At 48.0% G+C, this 23,136-nt stretch overlaps 1 protein-coding gene across 6 annotated transcripts in view; it reads left to right on the plus strand.

Annotated features, from left to right (window-relative positions):
* Positions 1-23,136, plus strand: part of St3gal3 (ST3 beta-galactoside alpha-2,3-sialyltransferase 3) — a 218,488-nt gene that overhangs the window by 83,244 nt on the left and 112,108 nt on the right. For 5 of the 6 annotated variants that reach the window (XM_041651921.1, XM_041651922.1, XM_041651926.1 and 2 more), the window contains exon 3: positions 6,414-6,461. The exons of the other annotated variant lie outside the window; for it this stretch is intronic. In XM_041651921.1, the coding sequence (XP_041507855.1) occupies positions 6,414-6,461 (48 nt within the window). The remainder of the gene's footprint in view (positions 1-6,413; positions 6,462-23,136) is intronic. 6 annotated transcript variants of the gene reach the window in all.

A 23,136-nucleotide genomic window follows, 5' to 3' on the forward strand; every position in this document is an offset into this window, starting at 1 on the left:
CACACCTGCTAAGGCAAACATTTTATCCACTAAGCCTTTCCACCGGCCTTTGTACAGTTTCTTGAATTTGGTAAAGGCTCTGGAACATACACTTGCTACGTTCAATTAATAAAATCTAAAGGAACCTTCTCGGAGAAGCTTACTGCTTCTGCAGCTTCCACTCTGAGCTAAGTCCTTGAAACTGGCCCAGACCGTCGGACAGAACCTGACCCCAGTGAAGTCAGGACCCCCTCCCTTCCATCTTCCCAGTCTGGCCGCCATCTGTGCACCACATTAGGACGCCCTTCTGGCCGTCAGTCCTCGTCTCTTCTGGCTCTCTCTCCACACACATTTTTCCCCGCTGTTTCTTCAGTGATTCTGTTAATTCAAGTTTGTTTGTTTTCTGGGGGTGGAGTGAGGTGGGGTGAGGTTGAGAGGAAGATGTTGGGGGAGTAGGGGAAACTGGAAAGGAAATGGATGGCTGTGTTATTATCTCTGGTTGGGGCTGTAGCTCAGTTGGGAAAGTGCTTGCCTAGCGTGCGCATAGCCCTGGGTTCGATTCCCATCACTCCATAAAACCAGGCACAGTGGAAAACACCTGTAATCTCAGCACTGGGAGACAGAAGGATCAGAAGTTCAAGGTCACCCTCTAGTACATACTGAGTTAAAAGTCAGCCTGGGATACGTGAAACCCTGTCTCAAAAAATAACGAACAATAAGAAGAAAAAAGTATCATTTCTCCTAGCAGGCCACTAACACCATCCATCCCCAGCCAGGTTGAAGGCTCTTTGAAAAGCCAGATTGGTGTCTCCAGCTTAGACCCATTGTCTAAATTGTCCTTTGAATGTGTCGTGGCCCTGCTGTTGAGAGCATCATGTGGCTCTTCACTGTCACTTCCAAGAGCTGGACTGCAGGACCACACCTCTAGCCTGGCCTATGCTTCTCTTCCCAGCCTCCCTCTTCTCTGCTGTGATGGCTACTAGCTCCCCAATACTGTGTGCTCCTCAGTGCCTGTCTCCAGAAGGCAGTTCCCATCTGCTTCACTGATGGACCCTCAGTGCGTGGCTGGCCTTCATGTAAGCAGGCCACCTCAGTGGTCCATCAGCAGGCCCCTGTCCATCACAGAGACGTCAGCATCAGTTTGCACAAGCCCAGGCTGTGCACATGGGCCTCTTGTCTTTATTTCTCATTCCTGTTTTGTTAGCTGCAAGCCCTGAAGCTTGCCCTTTAAGAGCCTCTAGCACCTTCCCTTACCACCTCTCCCCCAAAACATCACAGTTTTGGTTCAGACACTATCCCTTCTCACTGTAATGTTGTGTCTCCTCTGTGTCCACCTCCCTGCCTCAGTTTCCCTCCCCTGATCTCCCTTCTACTCTGTTGGCCGGGCATTCAACTCAGTTCCTATAAAGGAGCCAAAGTTTATATTTGAGAATACAAGCCAGAGCTCTTTACTCACTTTTTTTTTTTTTTTTTTTTGTGGAAACTTTCATTTGTTTTGTTTTTGATGATGTCGAGATGGAGCTCAGGTCCTTATGTGCGCTGGCCAGGCACTCTGCCACCAGCACATTCCCCTCCGTCCTGCTTAGCCTACTTTCTTGGTTTTAAAAGACTTCTTGGAGCCTGGAGAGTTGTCTCGGTGGTTAAGGGCACTGGCTGCTTTACTAGAGGACCTGGCTTGGATCCCCAGCACCCACATGGTGGCTCACAAACGTCTGTGTCTCCAGGGAATCCAACATTCTTTTCTGGCCTCCGTGGGCACCAGGCACACAAATGGTGCTTGGACTTGTATGAAGTCAAACACCCATACGTGGGCTGGAGAGAGTGCTCAGCAGTTGAGAACTCTTGCCGCTCTTGCGGAGGACCCAGGTTCAGTTCCCAGCTCCCACGTGTTGACTCTGTAACTCCAGTGTCCCAGGGATCTGTTGTCTTCTCCATGGGCAACGGGGACCTGTGTGGTGTACATGGAGGCACAACATTAATGCGCATTAAATAAAAATAAATAAATCTCAAAAAAAAATACTTGAAGCCAGGTGGTGGCAGCACACACCTTTTAATCCAAGAGGCAGAGGCAGGTGGATCTCTGTGAGTTTGAGGCCAGCCTGGTCTACAGAGCGAGTTCCAGGATAGCCAGGGCTACACAGAAAAACCCTGTCTCAGGAAAAAAACAAACAAACAAAAAACCTTGAACATTTGAAAAAAATTTTTTCCTAAAAGGCTTCTTTTCTGCTCTTGAATGGGACACAGACATCTCTCCACGAAACCTTTTTCTTCTTCCAACACGCCCCACCTTCCTGCTTCCTCTGCCCCAGCAGCTGGCCCTCCTCTCTTCCTTAAATGCAGGGAGGCTCCAGCCTTTCCCTCCCTCCCCCGGGACTCCCTTGTAGCCCTTTCCTGCCCTGGTTCTTGTCTTTAGGTCTCAGCCCACATGCTGCAAACACACTATGGATCATGTCTGTTTGTCCATCCTTGGCCTTTTCACACTGCTTAATATTGTCTACACCAACTGCCGCTGTCAGAAGTGACTCCGGCCATTTATTTAAATGGTATTTCCCACCACCACCCCGACTTGGGTGTGGATTTCTTGAGAGTAAGGACACTCCTGGTCTTACTGTTTTACTGTTGTCTGCTCGTTGGTGTTCTTACTGTGGCTGGTGTGCACTGGTTAATATTTCCGCATTACGGAGCAGTGAAATCTCCCATATTGCTCTTTTTCCTGTCCTTGTCACAGGAACATGTTAGTTTTATCTGTTTGTATTTTACCTGTTTGCTTGGACACGATCTGTTTTCTCCTCATCTTACATCCCTGAAGCTTGCAGGGGCCGGATAGCAGAAGATCTAGATGTGTGGGATGTATGGGGTGACAGGCAGGCGCCACCCCAGAGTGCGGCTCATTCACACAAGCCTGGGGCTTGCGAAGCCCCGGCCAAAGCTAAGACGACCAGCTGCATCCTCCTCGCTCCTTCTATATTCTCTCCATTCTGCCTCGGAAACCAGACACAGGAAACATCTGACCGTAATAAAAAGCTCCCAGTAAATTCTTGCTTTCCTCATTGTTCAGTGAGCTCTGTCACGCTTTGGTCTGCGATTCTGTTAGGTCACTTGTACAACACGCCACATGGCCGCCCCCAGCCTAGGAGCCAGGAACAGCTGCGGCCTGGACCGCTTAAGCGAAAATGACATATTTGTTAGCTGCAGAGGGAGAAGTCTGGATTCTTGCTCTGCTGCTCGCAAAAGCAGACCTCTTGCTTTGTCGAATGCTAAGTTTTCCCGTGAGCTGTCACCGTGGTTTATAACTAAAATAATCTCACATCCTTTAGAATAAACACAAATAATGAATTGCCGAACCGTTTCTGGGCTGTGCCTTTAATACTCAAAACAAAATTCATTCGAACTTACACAAAGCATGAATATGTCACTCACTTCCTCTCGCTCGCGTCATCTGAACTTCCACGTGCTCCTGGCCATTGCAGTGACTGCTTCCCCAGGAGACAGCCACCTGCCTGGGGCTTCCCTCCCAGGATCCTGGTCACATGCTTCCTCCAGCTCATCCACCTCCCTGGCCTGCAAGGCAGAAACTGCTCTTACTGGGCATTGGCGCTTGGTAATATTTGCGAGAAGGGGCCTGGGGGTGCAGTTTAGTGCAGGAGCATTGCCAAGCTTGTGCAAAGCCCTGGGTTCCATCCCCAGGACCAAGGGATAAACTGTGTGTGAAAGGAAGGAAGAAGGAGGTGAGGGAGGGATGCTTCACCAAGGGGTTGATGTAGCTGGTCTGAGCTCACAGGACAATCCCAGTAAGTGAAAAGTTGAATATCCCTCAGCGCAAACAATGGAAGAGGTCAGGAATCTGCTATGCCTTGGCTTCGACACCAGCAAGTTTCGCTGGAGCAATTATTTCTAAATTTTTCTTCTCCCCCACTCCCTCTCTCTGACACACACACACACACACACACACACACACACACACACATCATTTCTGGTCTCAGGCAGTGCTCTCCCACCTCAAGCTAAGTAGTATGGACTCCAGTGAGCACCAGTACCCAACCACCCCCACCTCCCTTGATACAAATAACACATGTTCACTGCAGACATTTGTGGAGTCTACCACCAGAGGCAGTCACCGTCAATAGTTATTGTTCTTTAGATATTTAGTTAAGGTCCAGTTGTTTGTTTGTTTTTTTAAATGTTTGGATCAAAAAATTTTTAAAAAGATTAAATCAGGATTGCTTATGAATACAAAGAAAGTAAATTATAATTGCAAAAATATGTCAACTGCAGTGAAAATTAGGTCCTTATAATTTTAGTGTTTTTTCGTGTGTGTATGTACATGTGTATGTGTGTGTGCATGTGTGTGTACGTGTGTGTATGAGTGCGTGTGTGATGCGTATATATGTCCATGTGTGGTGTGTGTGCGTGTGTGCGTGCATGTGTATGCATGTGTGTGTGCATGCATGTGTGTGTATGAGTGCGTGTGTGATGTGTATATATGTCTGTGTGTATGTATGTATATGTGTGTGCAGGCCAGAGGTTGACATTGGGTGTCTCCCGTGATCTCCACTTTATCTTCTGAGACAGTACTGAACTCTGAGCTCACTGAGTCAGCTAGTCTAGCTACCTAGCTTGCCCTGGGAATCCCTGTCTCTGCCTCCTGAGTTCTGGGATCATGGCAGACATCACACCCACCCCACATTTTCACAGGGGTTCAACACACCACTCCTCACATTTGAACAGTAAGTGTTTTACTTACTGAGTCATCTGCTAGGTTCTTGAGCTGTCTTGGGTAGTCAACTCCTCAGGGAATCTTCCTGTTCTCCAGGCCAGTGAGACCTCTCCTCCTCACCCAGGCTGCAGCTTTAAAAGGAGGAGCATACCTCCCTGAGAGGAAACAGACATGAAACAAGCCAATGAAGGGGTAGCACTCCTGAGTTAGATGCGGCTTATGCAGATGGGATGGCCAGCTGTTCATCAAGGGGCCTGCTGGCACACCCACGTTTCTCTAAAGAGCAGGAAGCCCCACCTTTCTCTTGGTGGATTTCAGAGCACATGGTCTGCCCTCGCCTGACCATGCAGGATGCTTGCCTCTGGATCCTCTCGGGAGCCGCTTTCCCAGCTCGCTGTCCCACAGTTCTGAGCAAACATCTCTCTAAAGGACTGTCTGAAGGGTTTGTTGTCCAGCTGTAATTCTGCAGTGGTTCTTAGTGTCAGGTGTGGCGCTCATGACATAGCCTTGAATGAGCAGCTGTCATGGCTGCTTTAACTGAGTTACTATGCTAGCGCTGGTTGCTGTTTTTTAGAGTTATGATGACTGTGCTGAATTTCCGTGTGTACTGAGATCTGGAAGATACTGTCGAGTGGGCTGTGGCTGTACACACATGTCCAGTATGTGTTCAGCCAGCACTCTGCAGTAAGTGAGCCTTTGGATCTGATCTCTTGAGTCTGGGTTGTATGTGGCTCACACCTCATCTTGGTTTCCCTTATCGTGTAACTGCTGACCTGTGCATGGCCTTATAGCATCATTTGAGTTTGGGTCATATGTTCAGAGGCAGCCACACAGATTCCCAGCTACGAACTCGGGAAATGTTGAGGGAGAAGCGATGTCAGCGTTACTTGGTCCCCTCTGTAAGACTTACAGGAAAGCACAGTGTTTACATAGGTTTCGGTCTTTGAGTTGCTCTGAAACATGTGGTCCCCTCTTCCTGCATGTCTCTCTCTACATGAGGCGTCTCTCTGCTTGGGATTTTCATTTTTGTTGCCTTAGACCCTCAACATCCTTCAACTCTCAGCCCAAGGGCCAGCTTCTTCTCCAGGGAAGCCCTCCTGTCCAACACCCTCTGGCCCTAAAACAAACAGCAGTCTCTCTTCTTGCTTTTAATTTTGTCGATAATTTGTTCTCCGATAACAACTCTTTCCAAGATGAAAGACAAGGAGACCCACGAGAGTCTCCTTGCTGACTTTTTTTTTTTTTTTTTTTTTTTTGTTATTGCTGACTTCTGTATCATACTATCCTCGTACCATAGAGGCCCAGCAAATATTTCCCGACCCTGTGATTGGATGGAAGAAGAATGCATTGTGGGCACTGAATCCCGGAACTGTTCTCTTCCTTTGCTTTGGCTGCTTCAGAGCTCACACTCACCTTGATTCTGCCTGCTGTGTGTGCCAAGGCCCTGGTGGCTTGTGTTTTGTGCACTAACATCTTCCCCGCCATTATATCTTCCCTTTCTTTGGCATCTCCACTTTATCATTCCAGCATATGCTATAAGTAATTACAGGCTACTTTCAGGGTTTTATTGGGAAGGGGGACAGAAAGCAAACAGGACTATAAGGGAGGGAGTGGCCGAAGGGGAGGGGTTAGTGCTTTTAGCCCGCTGCAGGGTGTGGGTGGAGCCAGCGGGCACTGACAAAGAAGAAAGACGTGAACTTGTCCTCTTGTGTTGCAGATTCATTGCTTCTTTCCCTTGACTCCGCTGGACAAACCCTAGGCACAGGTACCAATTCTTCCACCTCTATCGTCTTCCCAGCCCTTAGTATTGGCCATGTTTGTAGTGAAGCCTCTTGAGTTGGGGATATGGGGGAGGGCAAGAGGGCTGCAGCATTATGAGAAAGTCTCCAGGGGCTTCACCATGGAGGGAGCAGAGAGGGACGCAGTGTGAAACGCTTTTCCAGTTGTTTTACAAGTGGACACTGAGCTGGGCACGAGGGCGGAGGGGGCACAGGCAGAGGCAGGTGGGTCTCCATGACTTTGAGGCTAGCCTGGTGGACATGAGGAGTTCCAGGCCAGCCAGGGCTACATAGTGAGACCCTGTCTTTAAAACACAAAGATCTGCCTGAAAAGTTGCAGCTGGTGTTCCCTCCCAGAAGTGTCCCGTTCCGAGTGAGAAGCTGTCTGGTCTCTGAGTGCCAAGGCAGAAGACGTTGGGAAGCCACCGGCTCTGATTAAGCATCTACATCACCTGTAGAATACCAGGCTGCTGCTGGGGCAGCTTCCTGAGGACATGCCCTCCTGTGCAGGATCACCTACACACTCCTGGGCTGAGGAAGAGAGCTCCAGGAGGGGGAGGGGCTGCACCTGCCTGTGCCAGGCGCAGGCAGACATTCCCTCCCTTCCTGTGTTTACAGTGCAGGACATGCTATTTGGTGCACACTATTTTGACCCAGACTCACTGAGGTCAGGAGGTGGCTGTCCCTGTCTGAAGCAGTCACCCTATCCCATACCTCAGTTCTATCGGCAGAGCAGGAAGGACAGCTCCTCAGCTTCCTCCTCCCCTCCCTGGGGGAGCTAAGAACAACTTTGCCCCAGGGAAAGGACATCCCTGTGTGACTAGGTGAAGATGGTCTACTTCATCCTGTGTAACCAGGTAAAGATGGTCCATTTCACCCCGTGTGACCAGGTAAAGATGGTTCACTTCATCCCGTGTGACTAGGTAGAGATGGTCCACTTCATCGCATGTGACCAGGTAAAGATGGCCCACTTCATCCTGTGTGACTGACTAGGTAAAGATGGTCCACTTCATCCCGTGTGACCAGGTAAAGATGGTCCACTTCGCTCTTCCGGTCGCAGGCGCTTCGGGAGCCGCCGATTACCGTCCAGCCATGGCCAAGTCCAAGAACCACACCACACACAACCAGTCCCGGAAATGGCACAGAAACGGCATCAAGAAACCCCGGTCACAAAGATACGAATCTCTCAAGGGGGTTGACCCCAAGTTCCTGAGGAACATGCGCTTTGCCAAGAAGCACAACAAGAAAGGCCTGAAGAAGATGCAGGCAAATAATGCAAAGGCCATGAGCGCACGTGCGGAGGCCATCAAGGCCCTGGTGAAGCCCCAGGTGGTGAAGCCCAAGGTGCCAAAGGGCCCCACCCGCAAACTCACACGTCTGGCTTTAATTGCTCACCCCAAGCTTGGGAAGAAGATTAGAAGCTACATGGCCAGGGGTCGTAGGCTCCAAAAAACAAAGCCCAAGGTTCAAGCCAAGGCAGAGGCCTCAGCTGCAGCTCAGGCTCCCAAAGGTGCCCAGGCCCCTGTGAAGGCCCCATAAAAAAGGTCGCAGTCTGCCAGTGTGAAGACAGATGGACTGGTGTGAACACCTACACAGTATTTGCAGATGTTCAGGACCTTATGCTGTTTTTACAAATAAACTTGAGGCAAGTTCTGTTAAAAAAAAAAAAAAAAAAAAAAGATGGTCCACTTCATCCTGTGTGACCAGGTAAAGATGGTTCACTTCATCCTGTGTGACCAGGTAAAGATGGTTCACTTCATCCTGTGTGACCAGGTAAAGATGGTCCACTTCATCCTGTGTGACCAAGTAAAGATGGTTTACTTCATCCTGTGTGACCAGGTAAAGATGGTCCACTTCATCCTGTGTGACCAGGTAAAGATGGCCCACTTCATCCTTGTGTGACTGACCAGGTAAAGATGGTCCACTTCATCCTAGGACACCACCCTGAATACCAAGGAGGCCTGGCTGGCCTTTGGAGGGTGGTCAGTTTCATTCGCTGACCTCATCCATGATTCATTCATGTTCACAAGGTTCAGGCAGTTGTGGTAGAGAGGGACCAAAGGAAAGATATTGCCACCACCTTCCCACCATGGGAAGGCCTGTTCTGTGTCAGCGCTGTGCCGGAGCTTTCTGGGTCCCTTGGTCATTTATCCGTCACACCAGTTCTGACTTCCCAGTTGTCCTGAAACACAGTCACCCGTTCAGAACCCATCCATCCCCGCCCAGCTCGCGAGCCCACACTCTGCCTTTGCTAACCGTACCACCGTCTCAAGCCATGTGTTTCCATGCCATTTGTGCTTGAGTTGCCTCCACCAAAATGCTAAGGTGTGTGAAAAGTCACTCCAGCAGTGTGGAAAGACAAGGGAGAGCTCTTAAACAACCCCAAATTGCATCTGTATATTATAAGAAAAGATTGATCAACTCAGTACATTACAACTAAGGATTTTTATTATCAAAAGACCCATTTAAGACACTATCAAGGCAGCTTGAAAAATCAATTTGCATCATGATTAACTAGCAAAGGATTTGCCTCTTGAAACAAGAACTACAAAATTCATTGAGGATGAACAACCCCGCCTGGTAATGCTGGTGCATGCCTTTAATCCCAACACTCAGGAGGCAGAGGCAGAGGCAGGCAGATCTCTGTGAGTTCAAGGCCAGCCTGGTGTACAGAGTGAGTTCCAGGACAGCCAAGGCTTCAGAGAGAAACCCTGTCTCAAAAAAACAAAGCAAACCAAACCAAACCAAAACAAAACAAAAAGAATGAAGGACCCGGTACAGAAATGAGCAGAAGACTTGAAAAAGCATTTCCAAAAGAGGCCAATAAACCTAGGGATAGGTTTTCAAGTACATTAGTATCCAGGAAAGTGGACTTTGGAATCCCACGGAGACATCACTACCCATTCACAGAACAACAAAACATGATAGCATGACAGTCCCAGTGCTGATGGGACCACGATGGAGCAGAAGCAAGGCTCCACTGAGTGGGAAGTCAAGTTTGTATAATCACCCCAAAAAAGACAATGATGGTGTGGAAATAAGTCTGAACCACATATATCCTAGCAATGCCGCCTCTAGACACCTTCGTTATAGGGATGGATGCTATTATCTACTCAGATATATGTTCATGCCCACGTCTTCAGGAGGGGCGTGCCATACCTGCCTGTGCTCTTGTGACCATCACAGGCAGGCACCCTTCCTCCCTTCCTGTGTTTACAGTGCAAGACACACTAATTGGCACACTGCCTTTTGGCCCAGCCTCAGGTCAGGGAGGTTGCTCTCCCAGTCCCAGACAATATTCAGAATTGTAAGACCCCAAAACAACCCACATATGGAACAGCCGTGAATATGCAAATGTCATATTGGTGTGGAACAGAAGAAAATGAACAAGTTATACATAGATTTGACAGCATAGTTAAGTAAGTCTGTTTTTATTTTGCCTTTTTAAATTTAAATTTTTATTTCTTGAGACATGATCTTGCTATGGAATCCTTGCTGTAGAGAAAGAATCCTGGCTTCTATGGAAACTCTCTTTGTAAAGCAGGCTGTTTTCAACTTGTGGCAATCCCCCTGCCTCTGCCTTTGGGTTACAGACCTGTGCTGCCACATCTGGCTTTCCTAGGTACCCCCACTTCTAGCTGGCTGGGACCCCCTGCGTAGTCCAGGTTGGCTTCCAGCTTGCAGGAGTTCCCTTGCCCCAGCCTTCTAAGTGCTGGTATTGCAGATGTGTGCTGCCAAGCCCTGCTCTAAGACACAAGAAATGTTTTATGTACTTTATTTCATTTTTGCGGGGCTAGGAATTAAACCTGGGGCTTTGTGTGCGCCAGGCAAGTGCGCTGCCACTGAGTTACATGCCCAGCAATAACGTGGGTGAGTCTTAATAAAGGCAGGCAGACAATAGAGAATACACACTGGTTTTCATTTGTATGAACTTCAAAAGCAAAATGAAACCATATTTGTTTAGATGCACAGTTCAATGTTAGAACAGTAAGGAGAAATACGAGACTGAATTCCATAATAGCCGGGGCAGCGGTGGGAGCATCTCAGAACTGGAATGTTCTCTCCAGTGACCTGAGTAGGGGTTAGGGGACTATCCCTTGCACAGTAACTCATCACGCTGTACATTAAGCTCTTACATTCTCTTCTCTACATGCAAAAGTCATCACCCAGGCATGCCACGAGCAGCACTTGCCTGGAAACAGGAGGAGGAGGGGACAGCTAATATTTATGGCACATCACTGTGTGTCAGACAGTTCTCAGCCCTTCCACTTGAGCCAAGTTAGATAGATGCGGTTATCTCCCCTCCCTGCTTTTTCAGCTTAAGAAACTGACATACGGAGAAGGGAAGCGCCTTATCCAACATCAAATAGCAAGTAAATGTCTGAGCAGGACTTTGAGTGCGGGCATTCTGGTTCCAGTGCCCATCTTCTTGTCCACGTAGTTCCTGGTTTTTTTCTCTTTGCATTAATTTTCAAGGGGATTTTCATCCCTCCCCTCCCTCTCTCCCGGAGTTATAAAGTATACGAAGCTTAATTTGCAGATAGCTGTGGACCAGAAGGTGTAGTTTTTTTCTTAGCCAGGGTTTCTATTACTGTGATAAACACCATGACCAAAAGCGACTAGGAGAGAAAAGGGTTTATTTGGCTCACACGTCCAGCCATAGTCCATCGTTGAAGGAAGTCAGGGCAGGAACTCAAGCAGGCAAGGAACGTGGAGGTAGGAGATGAAACAAGCCTGGGCAGTGAGGGGGGGCATGCAGAGGGGGAGTGCTACCTGCTGGCTTGCTCAGTCTGCCTTCTTAGAAAACTCAGGACCGCGTGCGAGAGTTCGCATCTGCTACAGTGCTCTGGACCCTTCCATATCAGGCATTAACTAAGAAAATGCCCGACAGACAGTACCCTACAAGCCAATCTTATAGAAGCTTTTTCTCAATTCAGAGTTCCTCTCCCTAGATGACTATGGCTTGTGTCAAGTTGACATAAAACTAAGCAACACAGGCCAAAAGTCAGCTTTTAAATTGTGTGTACTTGGGTAGGTCTGTGCACATGCATGCTGGCGCCCATCATGGCCGAGGCATCTGATCCGTCAGCTCTCCTGGAGCTGCAGACTCAGGCAGTTGTGAGCCATCTGGCCTGGGCGCTGGGAACTGAACGCAGGTTTTCTGGAAGCAGTCCATGCTCTTCGCTGCTGAGCCACCTCTCCAGGGCTTGGCAAATACAGACTCAGACCTCGATTCGGACCCATTCTCATCTTACCCAGCATTCCGTTGTCCTGACCTCACCTGCGAGACTCCTCAGGTAGTTCCGCCTTAGCCACGCTCTCGAGGGACACCGGCCAGCAGACTTCTGCTTTGCATCATTCCTGAAAGCCGGGAGAGCCGGGCAGGCTTTCCTCAGCGGCCACTTGACTGTTTTATGTGGAAGGACTTTCTGTAGCATCGGGCATACCCCATTGCCAGAAAAGCTTTAGTATCTTAGCAAAACAGCTTTGGGTTTAATCCCTAGTTTATGTCCGTTCTTTAGCTGGAGTAATTAAACATAGGAAAGCAAGATTCCATCTTAGATAAGGAGTAGATGCACTCCCCATGTCTCTTGTCACCGAGTGCCGCTAATGGCCTGGACAGAATGCACTCCGTATTTGAGGACCCTGGGACATTAGTCATTGCCGACAGGTTGGGAAGAACCCCAGAACTTAATGTATTACCAGGCTGACAGTGAGCTTCCAGTTTCCCTCCATGCCCCACATCCTGGAAGCCCACAACCCAGCCGTGGACTCTGAGCAAACCATTCTAGGAAATGGCTTCTGGCTGTGCCTGGGGGGTGCAGGGAGTGCTCCTAAGGCTCATGCAGAAGGGGAAATCCACGGTGGCGGTGCAGGGGGGGGTGCTCCTAAGGCTCATGCAGAGGGGGGAAATCCACAGTGGCGGTGTAGGGGGGTGCGGGGAGTGCTCCTAGGGTTCATTCAGATGGGGAAATCCACGGTGGCGGTGCGCGGGGGGGGGGGGGGGGGGAGGGGGTTGCTCCTAAGGCTCATGCAGAGGGGGGAATCCACAGTGGCGGTGCAGGGGGGGTGCTCCTAAGGCTCATGCAGGGGGGAAATCCCACGGCGGCCGCGGTGCAGGGGGGTTAGGGGTGGGGGGTGTTCCTAAGGCTCATGCAGAGGGGGAAATCCCACGGCGGTGGGGATGGGGGGGTGCTCCTAAGGCTCGTACAGAGGGAGAATCCCATGGTGCATGGGGGGGGGGGTGCTCCTAAGGCTCATGCAGAGAGGGAAATCCTAAGGCTAGGGGGGTTGCTCCTATGGCTCACACAAAGGGGGAGTCCCACGGTTGTGTTTTCTTCTTTGTTCCCCTTGTGTCCAGCCCTGAGCAGTCCCACGGAGGTGGTGGAGGTAATGAATGATAGAGGAGCCACTGAGGGCAGTAAAGAAACTGAGGTCTCAAGAGGATGGAGTTGGGGTTTTGTTTTGTTTGTTTGTTTTTCTGCTTTCCTACGGGTTGTCCCAGATATGAGTACAGTGGTATAGAATTCATCATAGACTTTGGTAACTGAGGCCCTGGCGTTTTGGCCAAAGGATCAAGAACAGAGGCCCAAGGAACTAGAGTGCACAGGGCAGAAACCAGCGAGGAATGAGGTGCTTGGGAAAGCAGCTCCGAACAAAGGCTCTGAGGGACCGAGAACCTCTTGGGGTGTCAGCTGGACACTGGGTGGCGCATGCGAAGGCTTGAAAGTGGAGCCGGCAGTGAAGCCGCAGCCCACAGAAAGCTGGTCAGGACTTGCTGCCCAAGCCCAGCCTGCTCGATTGTCTCCTAAAACAAAAATAACACCCTCCACTGACTTCAGACAAGACCTCAGGTTTCATAACACAATATTAAAATACCCAGGATATGAGCCAAAATTAATCATCTTATAAAGAACCAGAGAAATCTCAGCTTGCATGGGAAAAGGCAACCAACAATTGCCAAGGCTGGGACAGTACAGACATCCTACCAAAGACCGACTAGGATAAAAGTACCCGCAAAGTCAGGGCAGACACTGCTGCTCAAAGTAATAGGAAGGGGAACGTCTCAGCAAGAGTAGTAAATGAATAAATAAGTACGGTAACTGTGTTCTTAAGTTCAAAATAACAAAATGGGGGTACAGAGGAGTCAGTGTATTGGGGCAGGGGGGACTGCCAAAACAATCCAATCTGGTCAGGCAGTGGTAGCGCACGCCATTAATCCCAGGATTTGGGAGGCAGAGACAGGTGGATCTCTGTGAGTTCAAGGCCAGCCTGGTCTACAGAGTGAGTTCCAGGACAGCCAGGGCTACACAGAGAAACCCTGTCTCAAAAAATCAACAAAAAATAAATAAAATAAAAAAGAAGAAAGAAAAGAATGAAAGAAAGAGAGAGAAAGTGAAAGAAGCAATCAGCTAAATTAACAGCTCCTGGGGGCTTGTTTGAGCACACTAGAGAATTTAGCAGCTGGGCATCGGTGCTGGATAGAGAGTGCTAGCCAGACAAACATCAGAAGAAAGACTGCCTAAAACCTCCTAAACCCGGTGGACAAATAGAGTTCAAAATCAGTCCATGTAATCTCCCATATTAATTATCTACAAATCGTGTCTGATTGGGAGGGTGGTGGTGACGTATGCCTTTAATCCCAGTACTCAGGAGACAGAGGAAAGCGGATCTCTGTAAGTTTGAGGCCAGCCTGGTCTATAAAGTGAGTTCCAAGACAGCCAGGGTTGTGACACAGAAAAGCCCTGTCTCAGAAACATAAATAAAAACCCCCAAACCAACCAAGCAAACAAACATTCAGGCTGAGAGGCATGGCTGTCTCTAAAGTGCTTGCTTAGCATTCCTGGGGCCGTGGGCTGCATAATAGGCCTAATGGTACACACCTGTTATCCCAGCGCTCAGGAGCTCGAAGCAGAAATCAGTTCAGTCATCCTTGGCTTTGTAGCAAGTTTGAGGTCAACCTAAGACACATAAGATGCTATCTCAAAAAGATTTTTTTAGATAAAAACCTATATGACACCATCAGTTAAAGAGTGTTTGGAAATTCAACCTCTATTTGTGAAGAATCAGCTTGGCAGTCAGAAAGGAGCTTCTTTTTAAGGGAGCGTGAATACAATCAAAATACATTGTATGAAACTCTCAAAGAACTAATCAAAAGAAAGGAATGTCTCTATGATTTTTGTTGTTGTTGTTGTTTTTGGTTTTTCAAGACAGGATTTCTCTTGTGTAGCTTTGGAGCCTGTCCTGGAACGTGCTCTGTAGATCAGGCTGGCTGGAACTCACAGAGATCCATTCTGCCTCTGCCTTCTGAGTGCTGGGATCAAAGGTGTGCGACACCACTGCCCGGCTGAATGTCCCTGCCCTAATGTAGGGCACCTGCAGGGAGCCGCAGCCCACATGCCTACAGTCAGGGTCCACGCCTAAAAGTTCCAGGTGGTAGTGGAGTAGGAAGAAAGGACCTTACGGGATGTAGGTTAGCAAGAAAGAAGTTAAACTGCTCTCTTCGTTGATCGCACATAGAAAATCCTAGAGAATATGTGAAATCCAGACTCCTAGACCTGTAACTGAGTTTAGTTAGCTATGTACCCAAGGTCAAGACACAAAGTTAGTTGTGATGTTAAACACGGGTAATGTACCAGAGTATTTATGGACAAACCCAGTGAATCACTTAGAAAACGTCTGTAAATCACTTCCTCTCTCTCCATTCCTTCACCACCAGCCTCCCTCGCTCTTTAAGCCACAGCCCAGAGCCTTCATCGTCGTCCTCTCGGCAGGATACCCGCCCCCACTTCTGCCACTTCCTCCTTGCACCACTGTCCAAGGTCCTGGCTCCTCTGCCCTGGACCAGTAACCGTTTCCCTAGGCTGTCTGCAGATTTGTTGCCTCCCAGAGGCCTTTCTCAGAGCAGCTGGGGCAGTCTACTGGAACCGGAAGCAGGATGCTGTTTTATTAGTACTGTAAGCTCTCACGGAGTACGCTGACTGCAGTCCTCACCAACTTACAAAGTCTTACTTCCCTCCATCATTTCTCCAGGGTCTGTGCCCCTTGCCATGGCGCTCTTGCTCCTTGAAGATTCCAGGTCTCCTCCTGTGCATGGCGTGACTGTCTGCATTGTCCAGTGTCACCCTACAGGACAGTCACTTCACCCAAGACAGTCTCTGCAGACACCCATTCCTTCTCTAGAAAGCTGTGCCTCCCTCCATTCATCCTGAGCACTCAGCCATTCAGATTGGCTGTCCCCATTTATGTTCTATCAGTCTCCCCTACTCTACTGTGGGTGGCATTTAACCAAGGACCTTGTGCATTTGGTAGAATAGCTCTTAGCATGTAATAAGTTCCTGGTAAATATTTATTTTAAAAAAAGCAGGTACATGTATGTAAGTATTAGTGCATCTACACATGAACACGAACATACACACAAGAGACAGACACAAAGAGAAATCCCACTATATCCCCTTTATTTCTTTCTTTCTTTCTTTTTCAAGATAAGGTTTCTCTCTATAACAACCTTGCCTGTCCTGGAACTCACTTTGTAGGCCAGGCTGGCCTTGAACTCAAACTCACAGAGCCTCCTGCCTCTGCCTCCTGAGTGCTGGGATTAAAGGTGTGCACCACCACACCTATCTCCTCCATTCTTAACTATTACAAAACCCACATCAGACACAAATGTTCTTGTAGCTTCATAGACTGCTCTTTAAACTGGCCATTTGTCTTAATTGCCTAATCTACCATAATAAAATTGATTTGGTGACTTGGAAAATTGAACATAGGAAGCCAGAAAGATGGTTCAGTAAAAAAGGTGTTTGCCACCACATCTGACAACCTGAATTTGATCCCCAGTTTCAAGTAGGAAAGGACAGACTCTCCCCAAAAGTTATCCCCTGTCATTATTGTAACTGCTGTGGCACATACACCCCCACACATACACTAAAACAATAGAAATATTTCAAAATTTTAAGGAAAACATTAAAGACAATAATTCCCACTTAATAAATAACGATATGACCATGCAGGAGAATAATGTGGTTGTTTAAAATGAGAATTTAGAGCTGGACATGGTGGCACACACCTTAATTCCAGCACTTGGGAGGCAGATCTCCAAGAGTTCAGTGCCAGCCTGGTCTACATGACAAGTTTCAGGGCAGCCAGGGCTACACAATAGAGAGAGAGACACTGTGTCAAAAATAATAAATAAATAAAAGATAGAATCTAATCCCAATGCTTGGGAAGGAGAAAGCCAGCGAGCTACATGCAACCCTACCTTAAAATAAATAAATTTTAAAAAGGATTATTGAAGTTTTGTTTTTTTTTCACTGACATAGAGTATGTCCTGGATGTTATGTTATAAACCAGCATGTAATTAAGGCCATATGTAAGTGGAATTATACATACACAGTCCCATGCATATCAATGAGAAGAGATTTCAATAGCCACCAAAATGTAGTGATTAACTTTAGGTAATAGAAATGTCAAATAATTCCTTTATTATCGCATGAAAGAGAGAGAGAGAAAGAGAGAGAGAGAGAATATGTGTAGTTCAGAAGACGACTTCCAGGAGTTGGTGCTCTCCTTCTGCCATGGGGCCAGAGAATTGAGCCATGTTTGTTTTTAGTCACTCAGCCATGTCCCCAGCCCTGATTTGGTTTTTAGATTGAGTGTATATTATTTTTATGACTAAAAAACATATTATTTTTGTCTGTCTGAAAAGGGAACTCTTATTTTGTTGATCAACTTTGTCCATTCATCTTTATAACAAAAATACCTTACGCTGTGCAAGTTATAAATAAGGCATTTATTCCTTGAAGTTCTGAAGGCCAGAGAATCCAAGATCGAGGAGCCAGCACATTCAGGGTTTGGTGACGGCTCGTTCTTCAAAGATGCCTTCCCCTTTGTGTGTCTTCACATAACAGAAGGTGCAGACAGGATCCCCGAAGCCTGTGTTGTAAGGGCAGTCATCCTGTTAGTGAGGGTAGAACCCTGGTGGCCTAATCACCCTGTAACAACCCTGCCTTTTCATACCGCTGTACTGGGGTTAGCTCCCTTTATATGAACCTTGGGGGACACTCACACTCACCCTAAAGCAGTCAGGATTGCTGCCCTGTCATAGGCTCCATGAAGATTAAGGTACAGACTGCAGAGTGAGCCATTTTCCTCTGTCCTGGGCCAGCTGCTCCTCTGCCATGCTGTTACTCATAGTCCTGTAACTGAATGAAGGTGGCCTTGCAGGGGGGCATAGGCTCACTTGCTGTCACTCGTGGGGTTGAATTTGTCCCTGGTTTTCTCAGGACAGAGGGGAGGTGGGTGTCGTGAGATCCCCGCTGCAGTGGGAGGCATTTCTGCCTATGTTGAGAGACTTGAGTGCAGGGAGGTCCCACTCCCCGTTAGCCCCTCCTGACAATGCCACAGCCTAGCCCTGCTGTGAATGAGTCAGTCAGCCACAGGGGACTCAGTCCTGTCAGGAGACCTCGTCTCCCCCATACCAGCCTACACACATCCAGTTGGGACTGGATTTTAGTTTGTGAATATCTTAAGTTATTTTCCTGGGTCAGTTAATTTAGTCTAGGTCAGTGGGATTCTCTGTTTTCTAAAGCTGCTTTCCTATTTTAGTTTGTCGTTGATAAATTGACCCCACGTTGTGGTTTATTTCCCCGTCTAGATATGACGTGGGAGTCATTTGCACTTTGACCAGCCCCTCTCAGCAGCCCCCTCTGACTCCCATGATTCGTGTGTGGCGTGGCCGGATCTTTGGCCATCGCCCTTGGGACAGGGAATAGAGGGAAGGGGACACAGTTGCTCCTGTGCTGCTGGCCAGAGATGAGGGTCTGCTCTTCATGGGTTCCTGGAGAGCCCACATGGACTGAGGAAGGAACAAGCAGCCTCCGAGTTGGGCCCGGGCTGGCTCAGCTGCTTCCCTGCCAGTCCGCTTAGTGGTTAGGAATCTCAGGCATATTGTATCCTCCCTCATCCAGCCTCCTCTGGAAATGAAGAGGATTCATGCTTCGTGAGGTGTCAGGGTTAAATTGAAGGCGTCAGTGGCAGCACTAAGAGAGACCAGAGTACAAAGTGTGTGTGTGTGTGTGTGTGTGTGTGGTGTGTGGGTGTGTGTGGTGTGTGTGTGGTGTGTGTATGTGTGTGTGGTGTGTGTGGTGTGTGTGTGTGGTGTGTGTGTGGTGTGTGTGTGTGTGTGGTGTGTGTGTGGTGTGTGTGGTGTGTGTGTGTGTGTGTGTGGTGTGTGTGTGGTGTGTGTGTGTGTGGTGTGTGTGTGTGGTGTGTGTGTGTGGTGTGTGTATGTGTGTGTGGTGTGTGTGGTGTGTGTGTGGTGTGTGTGTGTGTGGTGTGTGTGTGTGTGGTGTGTGTGGTGTGTGTGGTGTGTGTGTGTGTGGTGTGTGTGTGGTGTGTGTGTGTGTGGTGTGTGTGTGTGGTGTGTGTGTGTGTGTGGTGTGTGTGGTGTGTGTGTGGTGTGTGTGGTGTGTGTGTGTGGTGTGTGTGTATGGTGTGTGTGTGTGGTGTGTGTGTGTGGTGTGTGTGTGTGTGTGTGTAGTCAGTAGACAGTAGCTCCCCTCAGTCTGTTCTCTCACTCTGTATCATCTTTGACAGCCATTCGGGCCTGTTGCCCTCTGCGTCCGCCACCCAAGCCTTAACACAGAGTGTTTATGTTTAATGTAGCTTTTATGGGAGACTGTACAGTGTTGCTTCTTTGGAAGTGAAAGATCTATTTTGGGTAAGATCGTTCCTCCATTTACTGCTCCGCTCTTTGCTCTTGGGAATTCATCATGGCTGAGTGATGGGAGCCAATGACCATGAGACAGATGGGTGGAGCCGCTTCTCATGTGTGCGTAGTTTGCCTGCTTGATGGACCGTTTGGCCTAAATGTGTTTGTGACTTAAAATTTGAAGATGGCCTGGTATGTGGTACATGCCCTTAATCCTAGCACTCAGGAGGCATAGACAGGTAGATCTCTGTGAGTTCAAGGTCAATTTGGACTACTTACTCAGTTCCAGGCCAACCTGGACTACACAGTGAGACCTTGTCTCATAAAAGAAAATTTTATATGTGAAGAATTGTGATTTTCTGATAGAGCCAATGGCTTTATATTCCCATAGAATACTGAACTTTATGTACTTCATTAATGTTCCCCTACACTGCTCTAGATGGGAGATATGGTTGTTATCAGTAGGGGTCACTTAATCAGTACTGATTCCATGTCAGCTGACGGGAATGGGTGGTGGCTCTGTAGAATGGGAAAAGGAAGGGCTTACTCAGATTGACACGGCTTAGCAGGTAGGCCCTGTGTTAATCACTTTGCTGTTGCTGCGGTTGAAACACTTATAGAAGAGGGTTTCTTTGAGCCGTGGTGCCTCCATGATGGCAGAGTGGAGGCCTGGTGACTGGAGCAGAAGCTGAGGGCTCTCACATCTGGGACCACAGCAGGAAACAGGTATTGAACTTGGAATGGTGTAAGCTTTCAAACTCACTGCCACCTCCCGAGGCGTGTCTCCCAAAGAGCTCCAACAAATAGGGACTAAGAATTCAAATGCCTGAGACTGTAGGGGACATTGTCATTTAAACCAGTGTCAGTGTGATTAACTGGAATTCTATTTGATGCTCAGTAGTTGAGGCTGAGGCTTTGCTGTCACCCCCACTTTCAGGGACTTTCAGGAAGGTTGCCTGTTGCCTAGAATGGAGTCTTGCAGCAAACTAAAATAGGAAAGAATTTTTATAAAACAGAGAATCCCACTGACCTAGACTAAATTAACTGACCCAGGAAAATGATTTAGCTATTCACAAACTAAAATCCAGTCCCACCTGGATATGTGTATGCTGGGGGAGACAAGGTCTCCTGATGGGACTGGCTCATCCGCAGCAGGGCTAGGCTCTAGTGTGGTACTGTCAGGATAGGCTAATGGGGAGTGGAACTTCCTTGATGTAGGAGGCCGTCTGTATACGTGTTGCTTTTATTGGGTAACAAATGAAGCTGCTTTGGCTAATGACTCAGGCATATTCCTAGCTAGCTCTTACATCTTAAATTAACCCATTTCTACTCATTTATATTTTACCCCAAGGCTCATGGTTTGTTACCTCTTGTTTCTTGAACTACATGGCAGCATTGTAATTAATACAGTTTCTATGTGATTATTTGGGTCTGGGCAGCCGGGAACCAACAAGTAGTCTCCGACTACACCTCCTGGACTCAAGTCTCTCAACACGGGTAGAAACGCTTCCCACTGCAGCAGAGCTCAAACTACACCCACCTCCTGGCTGTTCCTGTTTCACAATATAGGCAGAGTGAGAGTATCTGCATTCCATTCTGAGATAAAGAAGAAGGGAGTTGGGGTTTATGCATAGGACACTGAGAAAATATTTACTATTACTATTATAGCAAAAAAGATTGAAACTCTGCATTAGCTTAGTTGTAAAAGCTAATTACATGGGGAGGGGGACTAGAGAGATGGCTAGGAGCACTTATTTTTTTTGCAGAGAATCAGAGTTTAATTCCCAGCACCCACATCAGGCAGCTCACAACTGCGTTTAACTCCGGCTCCAGGGAATCTGACACCCTTTGCCCTCCTCATATATAGTTTATACATGTCATATAAATGAAGTAATATTTTTTAAAAAGTTAATTACATGGAACTCAAGTGAGGTAGGGTTGGTTGTGACATGGTTCTCTTAAAGGCAGGTTAGACAGACTGAGTACACAGGAGGACAGCAGGCCAAATCTTTTTAATAATAATTTACTTATTTTTATTTTATGTGCATTGGTATTTTGCCTGCATGTTTGTCTGTGTGAGGGTGTCGGGTCCCTTAGAACTGGAGTTATAGACAGTTGTGAGCCACCATGTAAGCATTGGGAATTGAACCTGGGTCCTCTGGAAGAACAGTCAGTGCTCTTAACCACTAAGCCATCTCTAGTCCCACAGGCCAAGTCTTAAGTGACTGTGATGTGTATTATTAGCTCAGCTGTGAGATCCAGCAAAAGTCCAGGTCTCTTAGAAGGGAAGAGATATTTTTATTAAAATGTATCACTGCAGATTTTTTTTAAGACAGGGTTTCTCTGTATAGTCTTGGCTCTCCTGGAACTCACTATGTAGACCAGGTTGGCCTCGAACTCACAGAGATCCACCTGCCTCTGCCTCGTCAGTGCTGGGATTTATTAAAGGCATGCGCCACCACTGCCCAGCCATGGTCGATCTTTTGCTTTTTCTGAAACCTAGCAGCTGTGGTACCCTGCACTGGTCTCCCTGGCAATACTCTTTACGGACACACACAACTGGAACGGTTTTTGGTTTTCCTTTGTTGGGGGATGTATGTTTTGTTTTGAGACAAGGTCTTGCCATGTAAATCTGACTGGCCTGGAACTTCTGTGTGCATCAGGGTGGCTCAAGCTTACAGACATGTATAAACTATACATGCTTGTCTCTACCTCCCCAGCGAGAGAATTAAAGACACACGTGCACTATCATATCCAGAGAGATTTTAAATGTTTAAAAGCCAGAACCAGTTTTTGACAACGCAGTTTGTTTGTTTGAACCATTGCAGATGGAAGCCAGGGCCTCCGGAACATTAGGCAAGTCCTCTACCACTGAGCTACCCCCTGCCCAGCGGTTCTGACATCTGTTAGATTTTCCCCTGGAGCTCATGTCTTTTTAGTATTCTGTGCTAAAATAGGAAGTGCGCCTGCCACCCTTGCTGAGCACTGAGGACAGAGGTTGTCTTGAAGAAAGGGCCCTCATGGGCTTGTCACCAGCCAAATGACCCACTCTCCCGGGGCACTGTTTTTACCTGAAAGAAAAATGGACAAACTTTGGGCTTCTGGAAATTCAGAGTCTGGCAGACAGCTCCTCAGGAACGAGACAAGCAAGCCCCTTCAAGGAGCTGAGTGCTTGATTACTGGTGGCCCGTGTGTGCTTTCCCAGGAAAAGTCATGGCCAGGAGAAAGCAGCCTCCCAGAATTTAATTTTTAATTGAACGAGGATTGGGGGCTGACCCAACTCTGGTCCTCCTCGTCTGTCACTTTCGGAAATGGCCACTGCATGCTTGGAAGAATGTTCTCTACTGGCTGGGTGTGGGCCCTTCAGTTGACTCCTCTGTTCAAACCTCCTGAATTCCCACAGGTCTGATTTCTCAGTAGCACATGTGTCCCCTAGTCTAATAGCAGCAGACCAATTGTGTGTGCTCCAGTAGCTCCATTATTGCTCAGTAAAGGGAAACGCTCCTTATTTGATGCATCCACACAGTTTGCTCATGGCCTGCTTTTGTTTAGGTCCAATTTCTGAACCTTCTGGGAATTTGTATGAATTCTCTAGGGTTTTTACCCCAGTGCTCTGTATGGCTCCTATATGACTCAGAGGCACTCTTAATCCCTTTGAAGGATCTGTGGAAGAGTTGGCTGTTTACTTCAAAGGCTTTTAGCATCTGAAAAAGCACTTTGCTGACCTGGTGCAGGTGCTGGAGATGTTGCACCCCCCAGGCCACTTCCTGCCGGGAGGAAGGCCCAGGACACATGTGTGCTCCTTGTCTGGTGACTGTGTTACCCTGCACTTTCTTGTCGGGCTGAGGCAGGAGGCCTAAGCCACCAAGAGACTAAATGTCTCTCGTTCAGTGTGCAGCACCTGTCTTGCTGCGGTGGTGTCTGGGGGATGCCTTTTATTGCTGCATCAG

The sequence above is a fragment of the Microtus oregoni genome, unplaced genomic scaffold, assembly GCF_018167655.1.
Source record: "Microtus oregoni isolate MIOR12 unplaced genomic scaffold, Mior012 000005F_ref0000423, whole genome shotgun sequence".
Lineage (NCBI taxonomy): Eukaryota > Metazoa > Chordata > Mammalia > Rodentia > Cricetidae > Microtus > Microtus oregoni.